Below are 26,144 nucleotides of genomic sequence, written 5' to 3' on the forward strand. Positions count from 1 at the left end.
AGGTTGCTGAATAAATTACGACCTGTTAATTTACTTTTATTTTTATTGCTATTTTGATGTCAGACATATGCACTTTTACTAATGCATTTGAGCATATATAAAATGTGGTGTCTCACTGTGTTTCTGCTGATCTGTTCTGAAACAAAAAGTTTTTCACCCACTTTTTACTTTTGCTAATCTCTGATGTGACAATAAATCTGACTCTGACCCATAAAGGGAGCAGCTAAAATAAAAGAAAAAGAAGAAGCAGAAGAAGAAATAATAGTAGTAGAAGAACCGTGTCAAATTTGACACAATCGGACCAGATGTTAATAACGAAAATCTTTATTGTATTATTTGACAATGTGGGGATTTCAGATTCAGGTAAATCAGCTGACATGTTACAGAGTCTCCGGATGAACGTTTGTGTGGAAGTGCTCCAACGTACTTTGTTTTGAAAACCCTAGCCGGAAGTCTTATCATCGCCGGCGGAAAACACCAACGCTTGACGTGTGTTGACGTCACGACAAGGGACATGTTAATAAATTACTAATGTAGGCTTTTGTTTGTGCCGGGTTGTTAAATAAAACAGTGGAGCAGCAAAAGAAGACAACGCAAGGACTTTTGGCCCATCGTCACTTCCGCTTCTCATTGATTCAACTAACGGCGAGTTCACGTCGGTCACATTGTGGCGATTGAGTGAATTTTAAAGACATGGTTCACAAGAAAGAGCCTGAATCAGAGCCTCGGCTTTATGGCTTTACCAGAACAGCGTCTGTTGTGTTGACCCACCTCATCTGCTTTGGCTTCGCTGTCTTCATCTCAGTTCTCTCTCGACCCGGTACAAGTGAGTGCCTTAAGTAATCACACATTTCTACAGCAGTGCCCGTCATTGCATCGCATGTAATTTGATTTCCTGTTTTGTTTTAGGTTGGTTTTCTTGGCATCCTTTCTTGATGACCCTAGCTGTAAGTTTAAACAGTTAAAATGTTCTTAGATTCTTTAATTGATCAAATTTGCCAACGACTCAGGTAATGTCCTTTCCCTCCAGTTTTCCTTCTTCATGACAGAAGCTATACTCCTCTTCTCACCTGAGGGCTCTCCTATCAAAAGTTTTTCACACAAAACCAAAGGTGGTGTTCACCGGCTCCTGCAGGGCCTCTGTGCTTCTTGTGCAGTCCTGGGCTTTGCTGCCATCTTTTATAACAAACACCTGAGTGGTAAACCCCACTTCACCTCGTGGCACGGTCTGTTGGGCCTGCTGACAGTGTGTGTGGTCATTGCGCAGTCCTTGGCAGCGATGCCTCTCAGTTATCCTTCTCTAGCCAAAGGCTGGTCCCTCGCCAAACTCAAGCGCTACCACGCGGCGTCTGGACTCATCACCTACCTGCTTGGCAGTGCCAGCATGCTCCTGGGCCTCTGCTCTGTGTGGTTCGCTGGAGCTGTCAGAGAATACACCTGGTACCTGTCAGCACTCTGCCTGGTGCTCAGTGCCTTGGTCATAATGAACCAAGTCTCCAGATCTTACATGGCTAAAAAACGGTTCCAGTCCTGATGAGGATGTAAAAGAACTTAAGATGAGCTAGCCTCACAGATTAAACTTATTTGAGTTGGATGTTTGTTTGTTTTTAAACTGATTTACATGGAGGGCAAAAGGTGCTGGTTTTTGCTGCCATGAGCCTCCCTGATGTTTTGTTTGTTTGTTTGTTTGTTTTTGAAGAAGAAAAGGCACTATGTGTGATTTATGAAATCCTTTTTCAATACGCATGGAACAAGAGCTGCAATTGTAGACACTGAGGTCATGTCTTATGTAGTCTTTGTTGGATTTTGGGTTATCAACAAATATCAGCTATTTGCTGATCTTAATGCTATCAGCATTTGTAATAGCCAGTAAATGAGAATTAAAGATGAGACAGAGGAAGCAGCCTTTATATTTTGAGTGTCGAGAAGAGTGTAAGCGAGTAAATAAATAACTACACATCAACGTTAAATGTTGAAAGAAAATGAAATATTGGCACATTTATTGGATATTAGATTTTTATATCAACTATCAGCATTTGTATTGTTCTTTAAAAAAAACCTGACACCAGTTGGCCTCTAATTTTGGGGTAGATGCTACCAAAGCTGCTGTCTGGCTTGTTTGTTTAGTTTCTGCTGCTTCATGTTAGCTTTAACTTAACGATCAAAGTTTTTGTGTTAAGTAGAAAATGTTGCAGTTTTAAACCAACAAACATAGATCTCAAGCTTGCAAAGGGTGGAATGTTGGAGCTAGTACTTATTCAATAAGGGATTTTAAAGAATGATATGTGTGTATATACATGTATGAATATATACACACACCATTTATTTACTTGTTTATGCTCTCTTTGGATCAACTGGTGTTTGTGGTGTTCCAAACATGGAAGGTGCAGGGTGCCCTCTGCAAAATCCGCACTCTCAATATAGTTGAAGGGTGTTTCCCCGTCTTTTTAAAGTTTTCATTCATTTATAGATAAGCAAATACCTAATATTTTAATATTATTAAAAGCCCATAATATACTGTATATTGACCTGACATAACGTTGACCTCTTCTCAGGTTACTGATGATCCTGTCATTTGATTGTTTGTACTGTCACATTTGGATACATCATGGCTTTTAAAATAAATGTATTTGTGTATGATTGACACTGCGATAGAAGAGTGTTTTATTGTTAAAATAACATTGATAACACAGTCATATTTTGCTTCGGTTTAGGCTGCATGTATGAAAATCTGACTGGATCAGCCATTAATGGGACAAATCGAGAAAAAAAAAAAGAGGTAAAAAATGTAATTACAAAAACAACATTTTCCATCATAAATAAATACATTTCCGATATTTAGAGTGTAATGAGGGACACGACTGCCAGGTGAACACCAAAGATTTTTTTTTTTTTGCAAATGAATGAAATATTCCAAAGAACAAAAGATGTAAAGCATTTCCAACTGATTGAGAAGACGTAACAAAGACACGGGGTCGTTATTTTGTACCTTGTACAGCTCACAAGCGGATATGGTCCTTTTACAAAGTGCTAGCTTTACCTTCAAATTGGAAACAAACCAAATCACAAGTTCCCAAGATGTGTTCAAGAAAAACTGGAGGGGGAGGAAAAAAAAGTATCCAAGCTCACAGAGGAAGCCTGCAGCAAATAAAGAACACTCAACAGGGGAGAGAGAAGATCCCCAGAAAAAAACGCATACGAATAACGTAACTCAACTGTTGTCTCAGGTTATCCAGTGTCTCTAAAGGCTAATAAGCACTGCATCTAGCCTAGTTTACCAACATAGGAAAGCGACTTTCCTAAAACTAATTAGCTCAAGGTGACATGATAACACAGACACACAAGGCTACGGAGAACAGTGAAGACCCAAACTCCCTAAAGCACTGCATATCTACACTGACTGACACTACTGACAGAAGCTACTTACACTGCACTGCACTGAGGTGAAAAGCTACCACATTATGGCACTGTCAGTTTTGTAAGGCCACCATATCACCTGACCCGGTTCTGCCACAGTCACAGGCGGTTGTACCGAAAGGGTAGTTACATCTAGTTTGATGGTTGGTGGCTACGTTAGCGACATTTTGATGCTCTCAGGCTGCATGAATGCAATGGTTTCTATAGCTCAGGTAACGTTTGTTCTCAGAAAGAAAAACCCTAATACAGTTACTGCAGCTGAGATTACATGTTGTGTAAGCTCACTGAGTAGTCGTGAATTAAATGGTGGGGACACTTCAGTAAGAACTGCAATGGAGGAGAAATGACAGGCTTCTGCGAATAAGCTAGCAACATTAAACCTTGGTTTGAGCTCCTTTTGGCTTCCAGTCAAAATCTACCTTAAATTTGTATTTTGAGTTTTGCGCCGAGGGTCTAAATGTCAGTAGGACGGATTTGTAAAAAATAAGATAAATGCTAAGACTGAAGACCCCTTTGTGTCTATTTAAGGCTAAAAATGAAAGAACACAGTCCAAATCCATGTCCCTGCCCCTGTGTTATCAAAGGCTAGCATGATAGTACATTCACTTTAATTTTAAGGGAAAAAAAAATACAAAGTTAAACAGAAATTTGCTTCCCCAGCATCCTCAGGGTGGGTTTATCATGATGACTGTCACCGTATTAATAAACCATTTCCTTACGACCAAAATCTACACACTGCACAGTATTGACTTGCAATATAAACAATGATAATGACTGTTTATTTACAAAGTATCAACATGTTCAATTATAGTATCACACATATCCTTTAACAGGGGAGCTACAATGTCTATCAAACTGCTAAAGACTAAAATATGCTTGAAAGCCTAAAATTCCTGTTGTTAAAGGTGAGCCTTGAAGAATCATCTCTCAATATATTGGGGATTTTCACAATCCCCTCCACCCATTAGCTACTGTGTGTTACTCATTATTGTGGCATGTAGCGTTCCAGTTTTGTTACACTTTTTAATAAGAAACTGGCCATGAAAAAAAAAAAGTTTCAAATCACTTTCATTTGAAGTCAGAGGAAAGAAAACTGCAGGCATAGCCTTGCTTTAAAACGTAGCACAAAGAGGCTGTTTTGCCTCCCTGAAAGATTCGGCTGGTCCCTGTATGACAAAGGTCTGTTCCCACTGCTCTGCTGCTCCAGCTCAACAACTTGGGACAGTCAGCATGAGGATTTTGTAACTCTTGACTCTGGAAAGTCAATAAGGTATGAGCTGTTTGTGTGCGTCCTGATGTGTGACATTTAATGACATCATTAGAAATGGGAATTCAGTTCCACTGTTTGCTCGGTCATAAGTGAAACACTGCCAAATAAAGTCAAAGCAGGTAACTTCGTTCTATTTAAGAGGTTCAGGATTAACATAAATCCTTCCTGAGACGTTTTATTATTTATGCATTTCAATCTAATCAAGTTGCACTTTTTTCTCTTCATTTGCATTCTGAGAGCAAATTCAGAAAATAGCACGCAACTTTGGGGGGTACAACAGAATTTCGTTGATTTAGTTGCATAAAAGATTTAAATATTCCCATTCCTAATGCACTTTAGGTTAAACAGGTGTGTATGTGTGTAACTGCCTTGCCAGCACTTTCTGAGACTCCTGACTTACTGTCCTGTCACCTCAATAACATCATCATCTGAACTGTCACCGCCGTTCTCTGTACTTTGATGTCTGTCTGGTTGGGTCAGAGCTGCCCCCAACAGGCTGGAAGTGGGATTGTTGAAGTGGGACAGGAAGCTGGATGTAGCCGAGCTGGAGTTGGGTGCAGAAAACCCCCCTGACCCTGAGAGAAGAGGCGTGGAGAACAACCTCGGCTCAGAGAGCAATGGCTGACTGAAGGTGAGGGGGAACCTTGGTGAAAGCAGGCCAGCCATGTTGGGGTTCATCAAGTACCGAGGCAGAGAACCAGATGGTAGGGAGGAAGAAGTTGTTGCTGAGGATGTAGATGACATAGGAATGGTCGTAGAGGCAGAGGAGAAAATAGTGGACAGAGAGGAAGAGGAGGGGGTGGGAAGGTGCCCGTTCCCTGTGGCAGGTTGTCTCAGTAGGTCTGTGCCTGCAGAGGGAAATATGGTCTGTAGGTCAGCCAGTGTTTGTCCTGGTGTTTGTAGGAATGATGATCCACCACTACCAGCCATTAGAAGTGGGTGACTCATGTGACCAAGGTTCCCAAGTAGGGATGAGTTCAGACCCACTGGAGGAAAACTGAGCCCACCTGAAAGTGCAGGGAAATGAGCTGCAGCAGAAGTACATTTGTCTCCCATTTGTGCGTTTCCCTGACTTTCAGTACTCTTGCGTTTGGTGCCTCGCATCTCTAAAGATGAACTCAGAAGGTCGTCACCGAGCCTACTGAGATCGCGGGCCTGAAAGTTTTGTGAAGCATTTCCATCTCCCGACGGCACAGATGACATGTCTGACGGCGACGTCAAATCGTTCCCTGCTCCAGCAGCAGCAGCGTCGCCTGTGGATGAGGTGTAATGGCTGAGCTCTCTGAGGATCTCCGTGCCTAAGGGAGAAGAGGGTCGCTGCTCGTCGTTGGGGGAACGTTGGTTTTGATCCACAGGGGAAGAACAGCCATTACTGAGTGGTCGGATCCCCGAACCCTGGGAGTCTGTAGAGAAGACAGAAATGCAGACATGTCAGGGGTCTTATACAGGGTTCCCGTCTTTGGGGAATTTAATTTTGAAAGGTCAATCCTGAAAAGAAAATGACAAAGTTATAAGTTGAAAATCTTGTTAAAAAACTTAATGTAGTGCATTGCACAAATGTGATCACTGATTAATGGGACAGTTCACCCTCAAATCAAATTCACCTTTTTTTCTACAGTTCCCCAGTTTGTCCAACTTCTCTTAAATATAATGGAACAAGATGAAATGTGGTCCTCAAAGAATCAAAGACATACATCCAAAAAGAAAGTAGGTCCTACATACTCTCCGTCTTACCTAAATGACTTGGATCAGGGATGTCAAACTTGTTTTACATCGAGGGCCACATACAACCCACTTTGATATTAAGTCGGCAAGACCAAAGAAACTCCCTTTTCCATCAGACTAAGGAAGTTTAACTGCACATTAACTACACTTTGTAAAAAAAACAAAAAAACTAAGCAAAACAAAACTACATTTTCTATTGTAGATAGAAAAGTTCCAGTTTTTCACTGTCATCTAAAATTATTTATTCATTTATTATTCAATTACTTTGGTGTACTATCCTTCTGAGAACCAGCCAACTGAAAGTTAGTCGTTTCCTCGGTTCTCAGGAGGCCATGAATAGCCATGTGGGAGGTCTTTATCCGTAGGAAATGCTATATAACAATACTGTTAAAAGTCCAATATTTATGCCCTCCTTTAGATGCTCCAATCACATCAGGTGGGCCAGACTGGAGTCCCTGCCAGGTCAATTCTGGCCTTGTTCCCTGGGCCTTGTGTCTGATGTACCCAACTTGGATGGATAAACAGCATTACAGACCGGAAGAGAAATATCTAAATTTGATTAAGTGTAAGACTGCAGCTATCGATTATTTTAGAAATCAAGTGTTCTACTGATTATTCCACTGATTAATCAGATAAGAAATACTTGTCTTATGAATGAGACAAAACATCTGAATGAAGAGGAAAACCCCTACCTCTTGAAGCAGCAGAACCCCCGGCTACAGGTCGACTGATCTTTCCAGATCGAATGGCAAATATTCGTCCATCGTTTGTTCTGATGTAGGTACCTGCTTTGCAGAAAAGAGTAAGTGAAGAGAGACTTTTAAATGAGTGTTTGTATGCACAGAGTTCTTAACACAGCACTGAACCAACCTTTAGATCCTCTGATAACATGGATGCTCTCTCCTGCGCTGATTCGAGCTTGAACATCTGTTGAGCTGTTGGCTCCTGGGATCACTATATCTGTGAATCCAGACAAATGGCGGATGTAATATCTGATCATTTATTTATTTATTGTGATTTAAACATCATAATAACCTGTTGTGGTGACAATCCTCTGCACGTAAACACCGGCTTTCTGGAGAAAGTTGACAGGGAGACTGCCGGAAGAGCCAACCATGCCCATGCCGACCTGGCGAGGCATCATGGGTATTGGTGTTGACTGAATTGGCCTGACACTTGCCACGGGCTTGTCATCTGGCCGTGTCATGGGACGCCTGCAAATATGAAGGCTGAACTTATTAGATGAACTTGAACATGAACACACACACACACACACACACACACACTGTTTGTAGTTTGGAAATTCATTAGAAAGAGATGAGAAACGCAGGTAGAATTTAAAAAAAAAAGAGGCAATCAAAGCTACCATTTTTTTCAGACTTTGCCGAACCTGGAGTGATTTTTTAAATTATATTATGCAAGATACTTAGTGTAGTAATGACTTCAAAAGAAAATCAAAAACTAACATTCAATGAATGCAAAACAAAACACTGTAGACTTGCACTCACCATCCACGCTGGGTAAATGCTGGTATGTTTGTGAGCGGATAATCACTGGTTGGGTAATAGGGGGCATATGATGGACGGGAATAAGGTACAGAGGCTCGTTTCTCATCCTCGTAGCTCTTCTTAGCAGCTCTCTTCTCTGCTTTGGTCAATTTCGACTCTTTCCGGTCCACCAGCAGAGACTCGTGGTGGAAAGGTAGCTGTTGAAATTAATTGAAACTGAATCAAATATCAGCGATGCCGCATTTCATGAAGAGGCAGCTCTCTCACATGCCACACACGCTCGGCAGTCAGTCAGGACTCTCTGAGTACCATGTTTTTTTAAAAATGGCCTCCTTACACAGTATCAGGAGTTATTAGGTCAACTAGTGATCTAAATTGGCCATAAGTGTGAATGTGATCATGAATGGTTGTCTATCCCAACTTGTATTTGCCCAGCGATAAACTGGGTGTACCTTGTCTCTCGTCCTATGACAGCTGGGATAGGGTTTCAGACCCCATATGACACTGAACTGGTAAAGAAGTTAAGAAAATTAATGGATGGATGGATTTTTCTTTTGCTTACTCATTCACCGCACAGTTAAGACTTTGCTCTTCAGTGGTTCAGCTGTAACTCAGCAGGAGAGCTGGCTGGCAACTAATTCTTGTTGGGAGCTTTTATTGGACTTACAGTCAGCTTATAAGAAAAAGAACCACTGCTTCCCCCCCCCCCTTTTCTTTTTTTTTTTTTTTAATATTCTTACTTAAGCAATAGCAAAATCTGAAAATTTGACAGTTATCTTTTAATATATCATAGCACAACATTCCACTAACTACACCTCCTACCGTACTTTGAAATAGGAGGTGCTTTTCCCCCCCCCTTTTCTTTTTTTTTTTAAATATTCTTACTTAACTCATTCACTGCCATTGACGTCTATAGACGTCAATTACGTTTTTCAATGGGAGGGGCCAGAATACAACCTCGGGCAGCTTGTCAGTGAATTTTATTTTTTCATATATTTGTAAATAAATTGTTTTGATACAACATAAACTTTCTCAGTGTTATTTCTGTTTTATAGAAGTGAAAAACTATTTTATATGTTAGAGGTGTCACAAAGCAAGAAATATTAGTGTCAAAGGCACTTTTCTGCTTGAAATGTATTTTTCACAAAAAGCTCGTTTTCTCCCTTTTTTTGGTCAAAACAGGCATTTTTGGTGGAACCCACCTCTCTTCTACAGCTGATTACTAAAGAATGGAAAATGGTAGAAACAAGCTTTTTTTTTGGATGTAAGAAGAGAGTCTGTTCTTCATTTTGGTAGGTTCAGCGTTTATATGATCATAACACACAGTTTTCTGTGGCTCTTCAAAAATGAGTAAAAATGCTCAAAAACCCTGGCAGTGGGGAGTTACCTGATTTGAAAATGGCTGGCAGTGAATGAGTTAAGCAATAGCAAAATCTGAAAATTTGACAGTTATCTTTTAATATATCATAGCACAACATTCCACTAACTACACCTCCTACTGTACTTTGAAATAGGAGGTGCTTTTGAGTCTGTGGAATATAAGTAACAACTTTATTGCAACAGTACCTTGGAGATGAGACGTGGATAAAGCTGACAAGCTTGAGATATCACTGGCTCATATACTGCCAGGGATTCTAGAAGGATTTTCTCAGCTTCAGGCTCCTCCTCAACGAAGTGCAGCAGCGACTCCACCTCCTTACGAGTAAAGTTAAGCACTGGGTTCAGGTCATCAACCACACGGTCTTTAAAGGCACAGAAACAAAGTTTCAGCATTTGAGAAATACCAGTCGATGTTAGTAACAAAGCAACAAAGCAAAGCAATGGCAAGAAAATTTTTGGTGCAGCACCATACACCTTGTTGCAACCAGTGCCTTGGTAGCAACTGCCAGTAACCCGTTGCTATCACTAGATCACTGCTCAGTCTCTAGGCCTGTGTAACTCTGGCTTTGGGGATCAATTTCACACCAAGTACCAACAAGCACACTCCAACCAGTCAGGGAACACACATTTCAGTATATGGTTGCTACTTGGTCTCTAGGTCTGTGTAACTGGGGCAAGACCAGAGCTTTTATAAGGGCTCAAGTGAAGTACCTGTCCACTGTAACGATTAACAGCTCTTGTTCAGATTAAGAAATCCCTTACCCGACATGCCCTGTTTGGAGACTTGTCTGTCGTAGATCTTTTTCTCCAAGGTAAAGTCACAGACGAGGCGGTAAATGTGGCAGGGCTTTCTCTGACCATATCGGTAAACCCTACACACAGCCTGGGCATCGTGACAGGGGTTCCACGATGCATCAAACACGACGACGCGATTTGCGCCAATCAAATTTACCCCCAAACAGCCTGCTCTGAAATACACAAAAAAAGAATAACAAATAAATGTTAAATAAATAATTAATGAGAAAAGGTGAGAGAGAAAAAAATGAAGCGAATGCAGAGATTTATACCTGGTAGAAAGCAGGAAGACCCGTGTTGAGCTGTTTTCTGGATCATTAAACTGATTAATAAGCCGCTCCCTTTCTGAGGCAGATGTACTTCCATCCAGTCCTGCAGACACACAAAGCAGGGGTATAGCATCTCTTTACAGTGAAACACCTGAACACACTTTAACTTGTGAAGTGAAGAAGAGATACTGAGTTTAGGAACATTTTCATCAAATTCCTATAGAATACATTGTCTTCTCCACAAAAGAATATAATGAGTGGAGGAATCCAATACTATAGAAACTGCAGCCAGGGACACCAAATCAATAAAGGCAATCACAACTTTGAGGTTTCAGTGTTGAAGAGCGCATTTTCTGCAGAGGGCACAGATTGGATGACTCACTGTAGTAATTGAGGTTGCGAACCCAGTTCTGGCTCTGGCCATCAGTGCAGGCAATGCCCTGCGGCATGGGTCTCTTTGATAAGAAGTCTTCAATGACCGTCAAGGTGGACAAGCTTTGGCTAATGGAAATACAGCAAAAACAGATTGTAAGGGCTAAGCAAAGTAAGTGTGCTTACTTTTATGGCTATGACCAGTAATTGGTTTGTTTTCAAGAAAGTTCAGAATGTGGGGTAATTGTTAAAGTAACCTGAAAAGACGCAGAAAACCTAGAAAAATGAGGTTAATTAGGCAAACTGCAGTCAGTGTCTTCTATAAGCTTCTTATTGGTGGATTTGTCTTTAATGCCCTGTGCATGGGGCAGAGGACTTACCTAAAGACCAAAATCTTGTCTCTTCTCCTCACACTCTCATCAATCAAATGGAAGAGCAGAACCATCTTGGCAGAGTTCTCCAGAACTCCTGTCTGATAGTTGGACATTATGTCCTTTGCCTAAAGTATAGAACAAACCTTTAGGCATGCTGCTGGCATATTTTAAACTGTGTGTTTGTTAAACAGTGACACTAAAAATGTCATGCCAAGCTCTATGTTCGTGACATACCCATTCATATGTGATGACTTGATTGGCTCTGTCCTGAGAGGAATTGAGTGGTGGCAGAGTGCTGTTGACTTTACTGTTGCTTGAGTCTGCTACTTTGGATTTGAGGCCAGCACCGGGTGCAGGGCAGCGAGGGTTGCTAGCTGAAGTGATGTCATCGAGGTCCAGGTCCTGCTCGTTGGCCTGATTCTCTTTCTGCAGGGCTTCATAGAGGACGTCTGGGTGATTCCAGATCTAGATGGAGAAGATGATGATGATGATGATGATGATGACGACGACGACGACGACACAGGACTTAGCAACTCAGATAAGATGAAGAAGAAGAAAAAAAAGAAAAGCTCCCCAATGTAAACAGGGGTTTTAGTAAAAAAATAAAATAAAATAAAAAATCCATAGTCTTACCTTGCAGCAAACACAGAAAGCTTTGAGTGGATTGAGGCCGAGCCAGCCTGTGTTCCCTGCTTCTCGAAAGCGTTTCATAAACTCTGTATAGAGTGCCCTCTGAATGGGGGAGAGCCGTACCAGGATCACATGCTCCTCTTTCGTGGGAAGCTGGTCTCGCAACACATCGTGACCTCGTCTGCAAACAAAAAAAGCACTCCCGTGAACGTGGTGAGGTAAGCAACTTCCATATTAGTATGCTTCGTTTTCACAATGTTCAATTTCTGAGCCTGACTGAAAGCTTACCGCTGGACAAAGCCCTCCAACAGGCTATGCAACACGTGACTACGGTAGCGCATCAAGCGAACATCTTGAGGAGTGCTGTCCACACACTGACCATTTAGGATTGGACGCTCAAACATGTTGCTGAACTCCTGGCGTGTGCCTAAAAAGTCAGGTCTGACAAAGTCCACCATGCACCAGTATTCGATAAGGTTGTTCTGCAAGGGGTAACCTGTCAGAACTACCCTGCGTCTGGACCGGATGTTCTTTAGGGCTTGGGATGTGCTGGCGTGGTAGTTCTTAATGCGATGGCCCTCATCACAGATCACTACGTCTGGGCCGGGCCGTGCTATGGCCTTCTCAATACCTGAAGAAAAAGGATGAAAATTAAACAGATGAAAGTGTAAACTGCATACAAAAGATGGAAGCATGTCACTGGCTCGTTTAGAAGTCTCGGCTTTAGCTTTATCGCTGCTGCCATAAGTTTTTTCTGAGCTTTAAGTGACTTATTTAGATAAGATGAGGGAGTGCTAAGTTATCAGCTAATGTTAACAAGCATGGGTAGAAAGGCACGTTCACTCACTGTATGGGTGCTGTGCACAGTCACAGATACCTGAGAACTTGTGCTAAGTAACATTAAGTAGTACAATATGACTCCTTGTATAGCCGCGGGTACAATTAACAGATCATGGTCATAAGGTCCAATTCAATGACTCAAACAGTGTTAGAGTGACAAGGAACATCTACATAGATGTTTGTATAGTTTCCAACGGCTCCTTATACTTGTACTTACTTTTCATGAGCTCTTGCTGTCTGTCTTCTTCATCCAGGTCAATGATGATTGGTCCGGCGGGCTTCTTTGATTTCCTCTTCTTGCCCATCACAAAGCTCTTCTTCATGGACAGCAACCGGTACATTTCATAACCCATGAGCAACACACCTCCATCTCTAGACCACTCCTCCACAACCTTGGCCCTGGCCAGCGTTGTTCTGCAGGTCACATAGTCAACATGATTAAACAGCTCAAATATTTCACAGTGCACACAAATCACTAAGTTACATACTTGTGCTCATCATTGAGAATGTGAACTTTGAATGTGCGGCCAGTGACGAATGTGGGGTTGGTGTCAGGGGGGAGGGCTTCTTGAGGTGGGAGCCAGAGATTAAACTCTGTTAGCCAGTTCTGAAGTGTGTTCACCTTGTATGAAGGAAACAAAAAATGTGGAATGTTACTTTAATCCTAACATAACTGTTATTTCAGGAAACATTAATGTGCAACTTACATAACTACTTTTTTTTTTTTTTTTTAAACCCCGTATACACTGATTACTCACAGGGACAATAGCAAGCACAGTGTGGGCCTCAGTGTTCCTCAGCAGGATGTCAATAAAGGAAATGACTTGCAATGTTTTGCCCAGCCCCATGCTGTGAGCAAGGATGCAGCCAAAGCCACTGCTGGTATTATAGCGCTCCAGAGACTCAATGAGGTTATCATAGAGAAACCGGATTCCCCCGATCTTAGAGATGAAGAAAAGAAAAGGTTAAGCAATAAAACAAGCTGGACTATGATTTTTTTTTTTTAATGTTACCAAAGATTTATGCTCTGCAAGCATATGAGCTGTATGAGATGGCAGCTATACCTGATGAGGTTTGACAGCCCTGGCCAGCTGTGGGGCCAGGAAAATGTCTTTCTCCTCTGCAGGGTGATTGATATTAACCAGCACTCGACCTTGAACATCAGGCAGGTTCAGATCATCGTTGATGTGTGCTCCACTGCTCTCCTCTGTCCCATGGGCACCATCAGGATCTTCATCAGCCGACTCACTGCTTATCTGCAGGGCGTCTTCGTCCCCAGAACTGAGCTCAATTACATCTGTGAAGTCATTGGTGAAGTAAACATTGGGTTAGTATCATCGAAATTAACTTGGAAATAAGAAATTACAACTGCACAGAACTATCATCAATCTCACCATCTCTAATGGGAAGTCCGGGCAACGTTGGCTCCGCTTTTTCATCTTCTTCACCACTGCTGTCCAGACAGATCACATCCTGCTTGCTCAGGAGACCAGGGACTAAGTGAGACACTTCTCCTAAAATTGAAGCAGTCTCCACTGCTGGAAAGATGGAAAGGGAATGGGAAACTTAGAAACTGAGTATTATGAAAGCTGCCAAACTGAAATACTGTTTACAATTCAGTCTTAGAAAGTCACCTAGTTGAGAGTCAGGGACAGCTGGAGCTGGTGTAGGAAAGTCCTTCCTCTGCTGCTCCAGACGTTTCCGCCTCTCCATCTCTTCCTGCTGAGCAGCCTTGGTTCCAGCCTCTAGCTGATCCTCTTTCAGCAGCTTTCTATAAGCACAGAGAAAACTTTCTGGTTACACACAAGCAAAGATTTATTAGGAAATATATCTAGAAATAATAGAAACATAATTGTACCTGATATTCTTCCTCATGTGTGCAGGCTTAGATGGCTTTGAAGGTTTGGAGCCTTTCAGAGACTTTGAGGATTTGTTCAGTTTAGAGGCTTTCTGTTTCTTTGTTTTGCTGGAAGGCGGCCCACTCTTGCTCGAGTTCTCTGGGCTTGTTGGAGAACGAGAGGCAGGTCTGGAAGGGGCCCTGGAGGATGGGCGGGATGCAGGCTGAGATGGAGGCTCGGAAGAAGGCTCTCCGGAGGTAGCTGAGGTGGAGTCCCTGTCATCCTGACCCGTTTCTGTCCGGCTCTGGGCACTCGCAGGTCGATCTAACAAGGGAGCAGCCAGTAATGAAGTTGAATACTAGTTAATATTTGCTACAGATCTTTGGCTTAAGAGAACAAAACTGCTGAATTTGATGCCTGAAATGAATCTGAATATTAAGAGGTAAAAGCACAAAGTTAATTTGTCACATACCAACACTGTCGTCTTCATCATCTCCATCATTTTCATCCTCATCTTCCTCCATGTCTTCATTGTCTTCCTCTTCCTCATTTTCTAAATACTCCTCTTCACTGTTAAGGCTGGCCTCCAGGTCACTTTCTGAAATTGCCTCTTCAGACATGGCGTCTTACGGGGCTCTCAAAGTATTACCTGCACACCTTCATCAGGAGCCCTGCAATAATGAGGCACATCCAATCTTTACATTACAACAAAGGTGATAAGTTAGCAAAAAAAGAAAAAAGAAATCCCCTGCATTGTTGGAACCAGAACATGTGGAATGTACAGTGACATGAAAAAGTATTTATCCCCTTCCTGATTTTTGCATACATGTTTCAGATAATCCAAAAAATATATATATTAACCAAAGTAAATTCAAAATGCTTTTATTAAAGAAAGAAAGCTATCCAAACCTACCTGCCCTGTGTGAAAAACTATTTTAAAGCAGACCGATATGCTTTGGTATCACCTTAAACAGGCTGTTTATGATCAAAAACCCTCCACTGTGCTGAATTAAAACAATTCTACAAAGAAGAATGGGGAAAAAAAACAAAATCAGAAAGATGGAAAGTACTTTTTCACAGTGCTGTGCACTTTGAGACATATATTTACAAACCAAGAGCAGCTATGTATTTTACAGAGACCTTTACATGTTTTTACAGTAAATATTGTTAAAACAGTGTAAAAAAAACTTATTTGCCATTGAGTTGTGGTTCCTCTTTACTTAACCTGGATTTGTTCCTCTCTCCATCTCATAATCTTGCAATGATAGAGCAATAAACACTATTCAAAGGAGAAATAGGCCATAAAAAGGACACATTCAACTGTTTCAAAATCTAAGACAGAAATCTGAATTCTTTTAAATAATCCTGCAATAAGTTTGCCTCATCCCAAAACTTGTGTCCTTTCATTATGCATTATACTTTTATAAATTTCATTATACTGTGACTGTGTGTGGTTAGCTGCACAGCGGTAGAGAGGAAAGCTTTCCAAAGGGTCTCCCTTCTCTAAAAGAGGTTTATACTTAACATCAACTAAAAAAAACAAAAACAAAAAAACAAAACCCAGAGCATCACAAAAAAGGCATCCCGTTGTTGACACATTCAGTTTGAACTGCAGCCCAGACGTTTCAGGACATAAAAAACAAAGGTTTGATTTTGTTTTGTGCGTCTTTTATCCAAAAGCCATAACTACATTAAACGTTTTTAAAAGACTCAATCGTACAATGATCGTCAACAATTAGAGGACAGCGCGGTACATGTTCAATGATAATGAAGCTGTTATTAAGTTCTGCAAAAAATAAAAAAAGAAACAAAAAAAACAAAAAACGTGTTCACTAGGTGAAGTCAAGGCTGCAGACCTGATGTCTGATACCGGAGAACTTCACAAGTTTAGCGTTTACAGTCTGTCTGAAGGACAGAAATTAGGTTCAGTTCTTATATACTTCGTTTTCAGCTTTCGTATTTCTTGTTTTATTACCTTCCGGGTCCATAGATGAAATTAATACGAGTATTCATTCACACGGGAGAAAAACCCCGAACCCCCTCCCCCTCTTTCCAAAAGGCTTCTAAGCCCGGGATGGCGACAGCTTGCAGCCACCTCTGTAAGATGTTATGCATTTTTCTTTTAAAAGATTAACATCAAGCACCTGTCGTCAGACGGCTTATTGTTGGGCTGCATTACTGCATCCACAAAAAATGTTACTGTTTGTCGGCTATGTTAGCAGACCAATGTGCTAGCTAATTACACAACAACAAACGCATTTTCAGCCCCCGAGGGTCAGCGGTAACCTCCACGGCCCATGAGCGGCAGAGGTGGGACGGGCTGAGACCCATCTGTGACTTGTGCTGGAAGAGCAGCGGCTTTTTTTGCAGAACCGACTGCTCTGTTCGGGCGAGATAGCGATCTAATACTGTGTAGGTGTAACGTCCCAGCAGCTAATGCTAACTCATGTTAGAGCAAAGCTAACACACTCGGCTAACTAAGACGCGTCATTTAAACGTAAACTTGAGCTTACCTTATATAAGCGGACACTGTGCTGTTTAAGACGCCAGTATGTTAGTGCATATAACTATTACTCAATCAAATAAGCACGGTAATTGTGTAAATGCACTGATAAAACGTTGCTAATTTCCAATTTTTTCCAGTGTGACCATAAATACTGTCCCCGTAGAGACTACTCTAACTTGCGTTCCGACTAACTAGCCGGATTTCCCAGGGGTCGTGGTGTCCGTTCTTACTTGCAGTTTTGGGTTAGGATATTACGCATTACAGTAAGCTTATTAATGTAACCATAGTTCTGTTTATTGTACTCACATTAAAGATGCCCCCCCCCAAATTTTGGTCCTCTACTGCTGCTTTTGGACAAACGTCGCGGTTTTATAGTCGCTACTATTATAATCAGGGACCTGGTTGTTTCCCCGAAGGTTTCATGGTTTAAATCATAGCATCAAACTCGCTGATATTTATACAATTCTATGTGTAGTTTTTATGGGTTATGTTATGTTAGACGTTATCGCCATGCCTGGTTGACCGCTCGTCGTTGCTCTCGCTCAGGAAGTTGCCAGTCGGACTGTTTTTCGCGACGAACCGTCGTTTCTTGTTCGCGTATTATGTAGGAGGCTTCTTTCTATTGTGTTTACCTAGGGACTCTACACAGCGGATTTGTTAATGGATACGGCTAAGATTTCCACCCTACGTTCTGACATGGACTGGAGAACCTCTTAGATATTAGTCTGCTGCCCATAGATGCAAATATGAATAAAGGGTGGCTAGAGCTCGAGAGCGATCCGGGTGAGCAATTTCGACGGACCGCGTAGCTAGCTAACGTTAGCTCCCACATGAAGCCAGAGGCACAATTTAGCTTTTCAATGAACTAATACGAGTTTAAAACCTTTGCAAGTAGGATGCCAATAGGCTTTGTGTTGTGCAAGATGGTCATGTCAGTAAAGACGGGCGAAACATTGAATATAGAGAGAGAGGATAGCAGTGAAAGTGGCATGTGTTGTCTGTTTTTATTTTTCGTTATTGAACCTTAAATGCTTTATAATTGCAGGACTGTTCACTCTGCTGGTGGAAGATTTCGGTGAGTAGCTGTGCTGGTTTTCAGTGAATACCAGTAGATCTGTGGAGTCCTCCTAAAACAAATCATGCTATTTCCTTGTGTTTCTATTTCGTAGGTGTCAAGGGGGTACAGGTGGAGGAAATCTATGATCTCCAAAGCAAATGTCAGAGGTCTGTGATTTTGGGGGATCATTCGGGGCAAATCTGGGTTTAGCACTCAAACTGTCTAAATGGATTCATGTATTTTATATTTATATTTTTCAGCCCAGTCTATGGCTTTATCTTCCTCTTCAAGTGGATTGAGGAACGTAGATCCAGGAGGAAAGTTAATACACTGGTGGATGAAACGTCAGTCATTGATGAGGAAATTGTAAATGATATGTTTTTTGCTCATCAGGTGAGTGCTTTTCTCGTAGTAGTATTATGACAACATTTAAAGCTGTTAGGCTTGTTTTAAATTCCGTATGAGGTGTCAAGCTATAAAGTTTGCCCACTCTCTAACTAGACTAGTTCTTTCTCACAGGTGAGCAAAATTAATGTATATTGTGTGTGTGTGTGTGTGTGTGTGTGTGTGTGTGTAACTAAAAATTATTTAATTTTTGTCATTTAATTTTTATTCATTTAAGTTACAAAAACCAGGACAAATAGCATACATTTTCTGTAAACTTGTAAAAATGAACTTTTTTTGTGCAGTTGACTAAAAGAATTATTTTTGTTAATGCTAATTAAAGCTGGATATAACTTAGTGCTCGAACAAAGTTTGGGTCATAAATTGCATTATTTGCATTTTTTATATAATAGATAATATGTAGATGTACACCGATCAGGCATAACATTATGACCACTGAGAGATCATGCGAACAATGATTATTTTTCATTATGGCACCTGTTAGTTTGTGGGATTTATTAGGGAGCAGGTGAACATTTTGTCCCCATTGTTGATTTGTTAGAATCAGGAAAATAGGCAAGCACAAGGATTTGAGTGAGTTTTACAGGAACCAAATTGTGATCGCTAGATGACTGGGTCAGGGCATCTCCAAAACAAAGCCTGCATAGCCGCAGAATAGTCAGGGTAGCCATGCTTACTCTTTCCCATCACTGAAAGTGCCAACAATGGACATAAGAGCATCAGAACTAGACCACAGAGCAATGGAGGAAGGGAGCTTTGTCCAACCATGTTTTCTTTTACATAATGTGGATGTCTGGATAGGGAGAAGCCAGCAGACGCAGTGTAATGTGTTAAGCAATGTTCTGCTGGGAAACCTTTGGTCCTGCCATTCATGTGGATGTTACGTTGACATGTACCACTAACCTTGGTTTGAGGCCATCTCTGTGCCAGATAGCACAGCACACTTTCAGGGGGTCAGGGAGCCAATGCTATACTAGCCAGAGAGTCATAATGTTAGGCCTGCTCGCTGTGTTTAGTATTTAATTTTAAAAAAGTTAACTAAAATATTTTCTGTATATTTTATATCTTTGTTCTTTTGATCAAATGCTGTTAATCAACTAAAGATTTTATCATTTGTTAAAAAATGTAATTTTGTTAAGTACCCTGTAAATAACATGCTTACAAAACCACAGAACAGAAAAACTGAACTTCAAAACTGGATTCAATCACAAGTGACCCAAAACAAAAGAAGCCCTTTAACACATTTAGATTCCAGCCCTTTAAAATCCACATCTACACTTTCATATGTTACTATAAAATAAAAAAAGAATAAGGTGGTCTAATTTTACATGTGTGCTTGTTGTCACTTTTATATCTAGCTGATACCGAATTCATGCGCCACCCATGCTTTGCTGAGTGTTCTTCTGAACTGCAGTGGAGTTGAGCTTGGCACCACCCTTAGTCGCATGAAAGCTTTTACAAAAGGCTTTAGTCCAGAAGTAAGTTGTCCCTCTCACTCACTGGCCCTTTCTATTCATTCAAAAAAAAAATCATATAAGTAGCTTACTGTGGTTACTGTGGGGGATGTATTAATTAAGGTAACCTAAACATGCTTTTTACGTTTCTGTCAACAGTGAACTGCTTCTTCCGTATCGTCATGTGTAACTCTCAATTATGTATATTTCAGAGCAAAGGTTATGCAATAGGAAATGCCCCAGAGCTTGCTAGAGCACATAACAGCCATGCCAGGTTGGTTTCAGTCAGTGATTCCTTCTCAAATCTTCTGTGATTGGTCTGCCACACTGTGGGAGATGTCAAGCTTTGTGCATTCGTCAGTTTCTCAAGCTTTCTTTCCGTGTTTCTATGGAGACCGGAGCCTAGGCACTTGCCAGAAAAACAGAACGGGATCAGTGCAGTGCGGACCATGGAAGCCTTCCACTTTGTTAGCTATGTGCCCATCAAAGACCGCCTCTTTGAGCTTGATGGGCTCAAGGCTTATCCCATTGACCACGGTGAGACTCGGGAGACTTTTTTTCTTTCATTATTCTATTTTTTATTTATTTATTTTAATCCATTAAAGAGTCTGAATTCCGGGATAACCTCATTGGTTGTTTGAGAGTCTATGCTAAATGCAAACACTGACCGAGAGTTCTTGGCGTCTTAAATAAAGCAGTGCCTTTTCTGAAGTAATCATGCAAACAAAACAAATTGACTCTCCTTTAATTTCTCCGTATGGAAGTTTTTTTTTTTTTTTTAAACTGAACTGAACCATGCTGTTGTTGAGCACTCACTTTATGGAAATTGCTGTTTAAATGAACTATAACCCACCACAATATTTCAGGACCCTGGGGTGAGGAGGAGGAATGGACTGATAAGGCACGGCGTGTTATTATGGAGAGGATTGGACTGGCCACTGCTGGGTGAGTCCTAAATCAGTTAGCTTCAAGTAGCTGTGCTTTAGCTTTACAGTCACCCTTAAGGCTTCATTATTATGCTGCTGCACTGCTTTTTTTTCAGCGAACCATACCATGATATCCGCTTTAACCTGATGGCAGTGGTGCCTGACCGCAGAATGAAGTACGAGTCCAAGCTGGAAATATTAAAACGAAATCGACAGACTGTGCTGGAGGGTCTACAGAAGGTCAGGAATTGAGTTTGATTGCAGGCCAATTACAATCCCCAAAGTCCAATTAACTGAGAGCATATTAGCCTTCAAGTTTTTTTTGTTTTTTTTTTATTGTCCAAGGGAAAATTTTAAAAGAAATGCATGGGGCTGAAATGTTTAATTTTAATTTTACAGCATCGGTGTACAGTAAACTATAGCTGCCTTATACCGTAAGGTACTGTGCAATACTACAGATTGAGACCCAAAAATCTGGTTACCCTCCCGCTGTAATGGGAGGAAGATCTCCAAAAGAAGAGCCCGCATAAAATAAATGTATGGACTTTTTTTGTTTTTGTTTTTTCTTTTGAGAATGCAATTAAAATATGTTGTCGCACCAATCAGATGATCCGGCTCACCCAGCCCGAGCTTGTCCATGACAAGAAGCAGCAAGGCTCTTCCTCTCCAGATGAAAGCAGCGTCACAGTCAAGAAAGAAGCAGATGCAGACCCAGTTACATCCCAAGGAGGTGAACACGCATCTTCAGGTAAAGCGGTCGGCTCTCTTTCTGCTATTTCATTCTAATTTATTCCTTTAAAATGTGTAGTCGGCTCAAACTTTAAACCGAAGCATAAATATACAACAGACGACTCAGGGGTTCAGTCCAAGGACACCACTAGCTCGTCAGGAAACACTAAGGTCATGGGAAAACCACCAGTCCCCACCGGAGGAGGTTCCCAGCAAGTCACTAGTTCCAATCCCATTGTTCAACGTCTGCCCGCCTTTCTGGACAACCACAACTATGCCAAGTCTCCAATGCAGGTAAGAAGTGGGTCAGAGAAGTGTTTAGCTAATTAGCATTTTCGTTTTTTTTAGCACAGAAAAGAGGAAGACCACAGAGAAGGTTCACGTAGAGACCGAGGATGTGTAGAGGGTTGGTGTGACAGAGGAGGATGCTTTGGATAGGGTGAGATGGAGGCAGATGATCTGCTGGTGGGAAATCTAAAGGGAGCAGCTGAAAGGAGAAGAAGACGGAATGAACAGCCATCATCTATGTGGCCATTTTAGATATTTTTATTGTAATGTATGACTGTTTTGGGTTTTTGTTTTTTGTTTTTTTTGTCCGGCCACTGATTTAAGCCTCAGAGACGTTGAGTTTATTCAAATATGTGACAAAAAACAAGCAAACAATGAGATCACAGTGACACACAGTTTACACACTTTGCCGTTATAAGGTAAAGGGTAACTTGGATTTTTTTTTTTTTTAAATGTTTATTGTCCTTTTCCCTTGAAATGTGAATTATGTAGCAGTTTATGTGGATGCTTATAGAAATGGTTCCAATTTAGCTGTTTCATGCAGTAGAGTCAAGAGTTAGGTGGCGAATATTATGGAAACTATATTATGCCAAATTATGTAAAGCTTTCTCTCTTTTCTTGCTTCTCTGCATCCTGCACTCTCTAAAGTGTCGTGTGTCCGGCACACTGGGCCTTATTTAAAAAGCTGCTGCTATTTAAAAACATGCTAGCTCTGCACTTAAACTTTTAACTCACTTTACAGATTTTATTTTAGGGCCTTTACATTTCCTTTAAAAACATTCTTAGAAAAAGAAAAAAAAAAGGGGGAGCGGGGCTAATTTTGTGGCACTTTATTAAACACTCTGGTTGACAGGAGGAGGAAGATCTTGCGGCTGGTGTCGGACGCTCTCGGATGCCAGGCCCTCCTCAACCCCCTTACTCAGATGATGAAGATGACTATGATGAGGAGGAGGAAGAGATGACTGGCTCTGCAGGGACATCCAGCAGGCAAGTATTGGAGATTTGTTTCTGGCGGATGATTTTGTTTTATTTTTCCTGTTGTGATCCGACCTGAAGCTAAAGCTCTTTTAATCTGTGTTTGTAAATGTCACTCTTTCTTTTTAGGTTTAGGCGGAAGGCAAGCCTACGCTCGAGGACGGGACGGGTTGCGACTGGAATGGAGAGCCAGATTGCCCTCAGTGTTTTGGCTGAGAAACTAAAAAAGGAGGCTCAAAGAAAAGATGCCCTGAATACACCTCTGTCTGTCCGCACTGAGGGTCGCACCGGGGGCATTTGCATCACATCTGCTTCACAACCTTCCCCCACACCCAGCAACGAGAGCACTGATACAGCCTCTGAGATTGGCAGCGCCTTTAACTCCCCCTTGCGCTCTCCGGCTCGCTCCCAGGCTGCCACACGCCCATCCAGTCCGGTCGCTTCCCATCTGTCTCGCGTGCTGTTTGGAGAAGATGAGATGCTGAGGCTCGACTCCAGACATAACCGTGCCGTACGGGAGCTCGGCCCCTCTGTCAGTGTGGCCCTGCTACATCTACAGGAGGATGGAACCATCTATACTCTCCCTCCATCTGGTGAGTAGACAGGGTCATTAATGACTTTACATTAGGTAGTTTAAAAGCCTCTGTCAGGTAATCCTTTCAGTTCAAGTATGTAAATAATTTTAGACATGGAAGTAAACACATGTGTCACCTGTACAGCAGATTCGGCTGCTGATGGCACAAAGAGGCCCAGCACTCCTGAGAAGTTGAAAGACAAAGAGCAGGCAGACGGAAAGGAAGGCGTGAAAGGAGGAGATGAGGGACCGTCTGCAGAGGTGAAGAAGGAAGAAGGGAGCACAGATAGAGCTGAGGTGAAACCAGGCAAGGAAAGGCTCAACACCGTGGAAACTCCTGCAGACAGCAAGCCTCTTGGGGATAAGTATTCACCCAAAGTAAGTCCATAAAATCACCAGGATTTATTCCACTGTGTACACTGTTACTCATGTTTATCAACCCCCGCAACTTATCTTTATGTCACAGTACTTTTCTTTTTGCTTGTGCTGACAATTAATGAGCCGTTGCCAGTCACGTATGTTAGAACACACAAAGTGTCTTATTTTTCTGTCTTTTGCAGGAGCTGCTTGCACTGCTCAAGTGTGTAGAGGCTGACATTGCCAATTATGAGGTGCATCTAAAGGAAGAGGTGGAAAAGAGGAAGAAATACAAAGTAGGTTTTTGTTTTCAGTTCTGTGACAAGTCTCAGACTGCCCCTTTGTTCATATGTTGCTTCAAATAAGCCAAAAAAAGCTTGTGCTTTTTCTTTTCATTTTTTAAGCCACTTAACACTGACCTATGAATCATTCAAGCATAAAAAGGCATCTAACTCAAAGGATGATCCAGTGTTGTGTGTAAACATAGTAAACAACTTTTCTTTACTAGCAGCCTGTCACAAAAACACATCATTAATTCAAATTTCTTTGGGTGAATCTATGAAAAATGCTAAAGAGGAAGGTTAAACAGTTAGTGTCTGTAGTCATCTGTAGCTAAAAGTAGTGTGTAGCATATCTAAAAGTACCTTTTAGCTTTTCATCCACCATGTATTACCATCTGGAAAGCTTCTAATTGACAAGAGCTTCAGTTTTTTTTTTTGGTTTTTTTTTTTTTAACATGACATTACAAGAAAACTGCCTAAGAGTTCAGGGCGTGTTGAAAAATTTTTACTGTATATACTGTATTTCCATGCATTCTGCACATGCTTCAGTAAAACACTGCACTGCTTTACCATTTTCTTAGCAAAATCTAATACAAATCAGGGGTGGTTGAAGACTTTTTCACAGAAATTTAACATCATTTATTTGACTCATTTTTAAAAACATACAATTATAATCAAATCTCTCTCTCTTTTTACCTCCATGTGTTCAGATCGATGATCAAAGAAGAACCCACAATTATGATGAATTTATCTGCACCTTTATATCAATGCTGGCCCAAGAAGGTAAAGCTGATCGCCATATTCCATCACAGTTTATCTTTCATTCCTTTTCCCTTCCTGTCTAAACCAGCCTTTAGGAACTCTTGAGATTTCATTTATATTCCATAAATTCTCAGTGGTCACTAGTACTGTGTACAAGTTAAATCCTACCACATTTATGAATGTCTTCATATAAAGTGTCAGTCATTTTTCTGTATTTACTAAGAATAAGAATCTTAGGAATGAGAGAACAAAATGAGAAGCACTCAGTTGTGTGCCCATTCAATCAGAAGTACACATTTTTCTACACAAACAAACAAAACACAAGCGCCGTGTTGGTATTTTTGTAACTTTTGCTGGTATTCCTGTGCAGGCATGTTGGCTAGCCTTGTGGAGCAGAACATATCTGTGCGTCGTCGGCAGGGAGTGAGCATTGGCCGCTTGCACAAACAGAGGAAGCCCGATAGAAGGAAACGTTCCCGACCTTATAAAGCCAAACGCCAGTAAACACGAACAATCATAACTTCTGAGAGCAGCAAGCAATCACCATGGGATTGGGGGCGGGGCTTCACTCCTGAAACATTCTCCTGAAGGCAGGTTATTGCTGCGTTTTTGTTAATTTCTTTTATCATATTTGTACATGCTATTTTAGACTTAATGTAACATTTTCCACCTGTGCCATTGCTATATGCAGCCTCTGGGGAAAAAAAAAAGGGCATGTCCCAAGTGAAGCTGGATGCTTTTTTTTTTTTTTTAAATTCTCTACAGTTTTGTGTGGTCAGTACAATAAATGGTTTTCTTCTGTATTTCTATAAAATTCTATATATCACTAAACTTTTGTAACAACAAGTCAGCATTTCCTCAGTTGTATCCCTCTTTGACGTTTTCACAGTGCCAATGAAGTATTTAAAGTATTGAATGTTTGGACAATAAAGCCTATGTTTTAGTCATTCTCAGCACTTCAGCATATCCAGTGTAGCAACTTCACTATATAACATAAAAAATAGACTTGTAATCATTGTAATATATATGGACAGTTAAGACCTCAATGGCACAGTCACTCACAGACTGATTCATCACGTTTTTCTCTTCACTGGAATGTCTTTTTCAATCGAGGGTCTCTGGATATATATGTACAGTTTGTCCTGCAAATAATAAAAATTTAAAAAAGGAAATTAAGTTATTGTCATTTTAGCAAAGATTAAAGTGTCTCTTTGGAGGCGTATCTGTTTATTGGCTTGCCTATATACTGAGGTGAGTTCTTTGTGCTCACCAATTCATACTACAATAAAGAAAGGTGTTAAAGTGGTAGTAATTATCAGACAAAGGTAAATGCACTGTAGTGGCAGCCGATGCACACTAGGGAGAGCAATCATTCAGGGATGAGCGGGACCTTGCAGATCTGTCTTTGGACC

At 41.1% G+C, this 26,144-nt stretch overlaps 3 protein-coding genes across 10 annotated transcripts; 2 read left to right on the forward strand and 1 right to left on the reverse strand.

Annotated features, from left to right (window-relative positions):
• Window positions 1-457: 457 nt before the first annotated feature.
• cyb561d2 (cytochrome b561 family, member D2) lies at window positions 458-2,646 on the forward strand. The gene is made up of 3 exons (XM_026167800.2): window positions 458-826; window positions 910-947; window positions 1,031-2,646. The coding sequence occupies exons 1-3, from the start codon at window positions 694-696 to the stop codon at window positions 1,532-1,534; spliced, it is 675 nt and encodes a 224-aa protein (XP_026023585.2). The 5' UTR covers window positions 458-693; the 3' UTR covers window positions 1,535-2,646.
• Window positions 2,647-4,064: 1,418 nt separating this feature from the next.
• rad54l2 (RAD54 like 2) lies at window positions 4,065-17,487 on the reverse strand. Of its 6 annotated transcripts, none has more exons than XM_080301264.1 (22): window positions 17,231-17,487; window positions 14,891-15,089; window positions 14,439-14,742; window positions 14,215-14,351; window positions 13,975-14,118; window positions 13,645-13,877; window positions 13,339-13,521; window positions 13,069-13,202; window positions 12,798-12,994; window positions 12,029-12,371; window positions 11,744-11,921; window positions 11,345-11,575; window positions 11,117-11,235; window positions 10,747-10,865; window positions 10,368-10,467; window positions 10,063-10,268; window positions 9,487-9,662; window positions 7,921-8,117; window positions 7,448-7,626; window positions 7,283-7,372; window positions 7,105-7,200; window positions 4,065-6,090 (listed from the first exon to the last, which is right to left on the reverse strand). In XM_080301264.1, the coding sequence occupies exons 2-22, from the start codon at window positions 15,036-15,038 to the stop codon at window positions 5,084-5,086; spliced, it is 4,521 nt and encodes a 1,506-aa protein (XP_080157390.1). In that variant the 5' UTR covers window positions 15,039-15,089; window positions 17,231-17,487; the 3' UTR covers window positions 4,065-5,083. The 6 variants fall into 6 exon arrangements, with proteins under 6 accessions (XP_080157390.1, XP_026023581.2, XP_026023580.2 ...); XM_026167796.2 differs by lacking the exon at window positions 17,231-17,487 and adding an exon at window positions 16,932-17,091 and having other exon boundaries at window positions 7,105-7,197; window positions 13,975-14,115; XM_026167795.2 differs by lacking the exon at window positions 17,231-17,487 and adding an exon at window positions 16,932-17,091 and having other exon boundaries at window positions 13,975-14,115.
• Window positions 17,108-25,904, forward strand: bap1 (BRCA1 associated deubiquitinase 1). Of its 3 annotated transcripts, none has more exons than XM_080301266.1 (17): window positions 17,108-17,187; window positions 17,970-17,999; window positions 18,094-18,148; window positions 18,242-18,374; window positions 19,745-19,864; window positions 20,053-20,114; window positions 20,235-20,377; window positions 20,707-20,785; window positions 20,883-21,006; window positions 21,373-21,514; window positions 21,614-21,789; window positions 22,637-22,770; window positions 22,888-23,351; window positions 23,478-23,710; window positions 23,893-23,985; window positions 24,681-24,753; window positions 25,103-25,904. In XM_080301266.1, the coding sequence occupies exons 4-17, from the start codon at window positions 18,357-18,359 to the stop codon at window positions 25,234-25,236; spliced, it is 1,995 nt and encodes a 664-aa protein (XP_080157392.1). In that variant the 5' UTR covers window positions 17,108-17,187; window positions 17,970-17,999; window positions 18,094-18,148; window positions 18,242-18,356; the 3' UTR covers window positions 25,237-25,904. The 3 variants fall into 3 exon arrangements, with proteins under 3 accessions (XP_080157392.1, XP_026023582.1, XP_026023584.1); XM_026167797.2 differs by lacking the exon at window positions 17,108-17,187 and adding an exon at window positions 17,489-17,707; XM_026167799.2 differs by lacking the exon at window positions 17,108-17,187 and adding an exon at window positions 17,489-17,707 and having other exon boundaries at window positions 23,481-23,710.
• Window positions 25,905-26,144: the final 240 nt, after the last annotated feature.

Source organism: Astatotilapia calliptera, chromosome 5 (genome assembly GCF_964374335.1).
Source record: "Astatotilapia calliptera chromosome 5, fAstCal68.1, whole genome shotgun sequence".
Lineage (NCBI taxonomy): Eukaryota > Metazoa > Chordata > Actinopteri > Cichliformes > Cichlidae > Astatotilapia > Astatotilapia calliptera.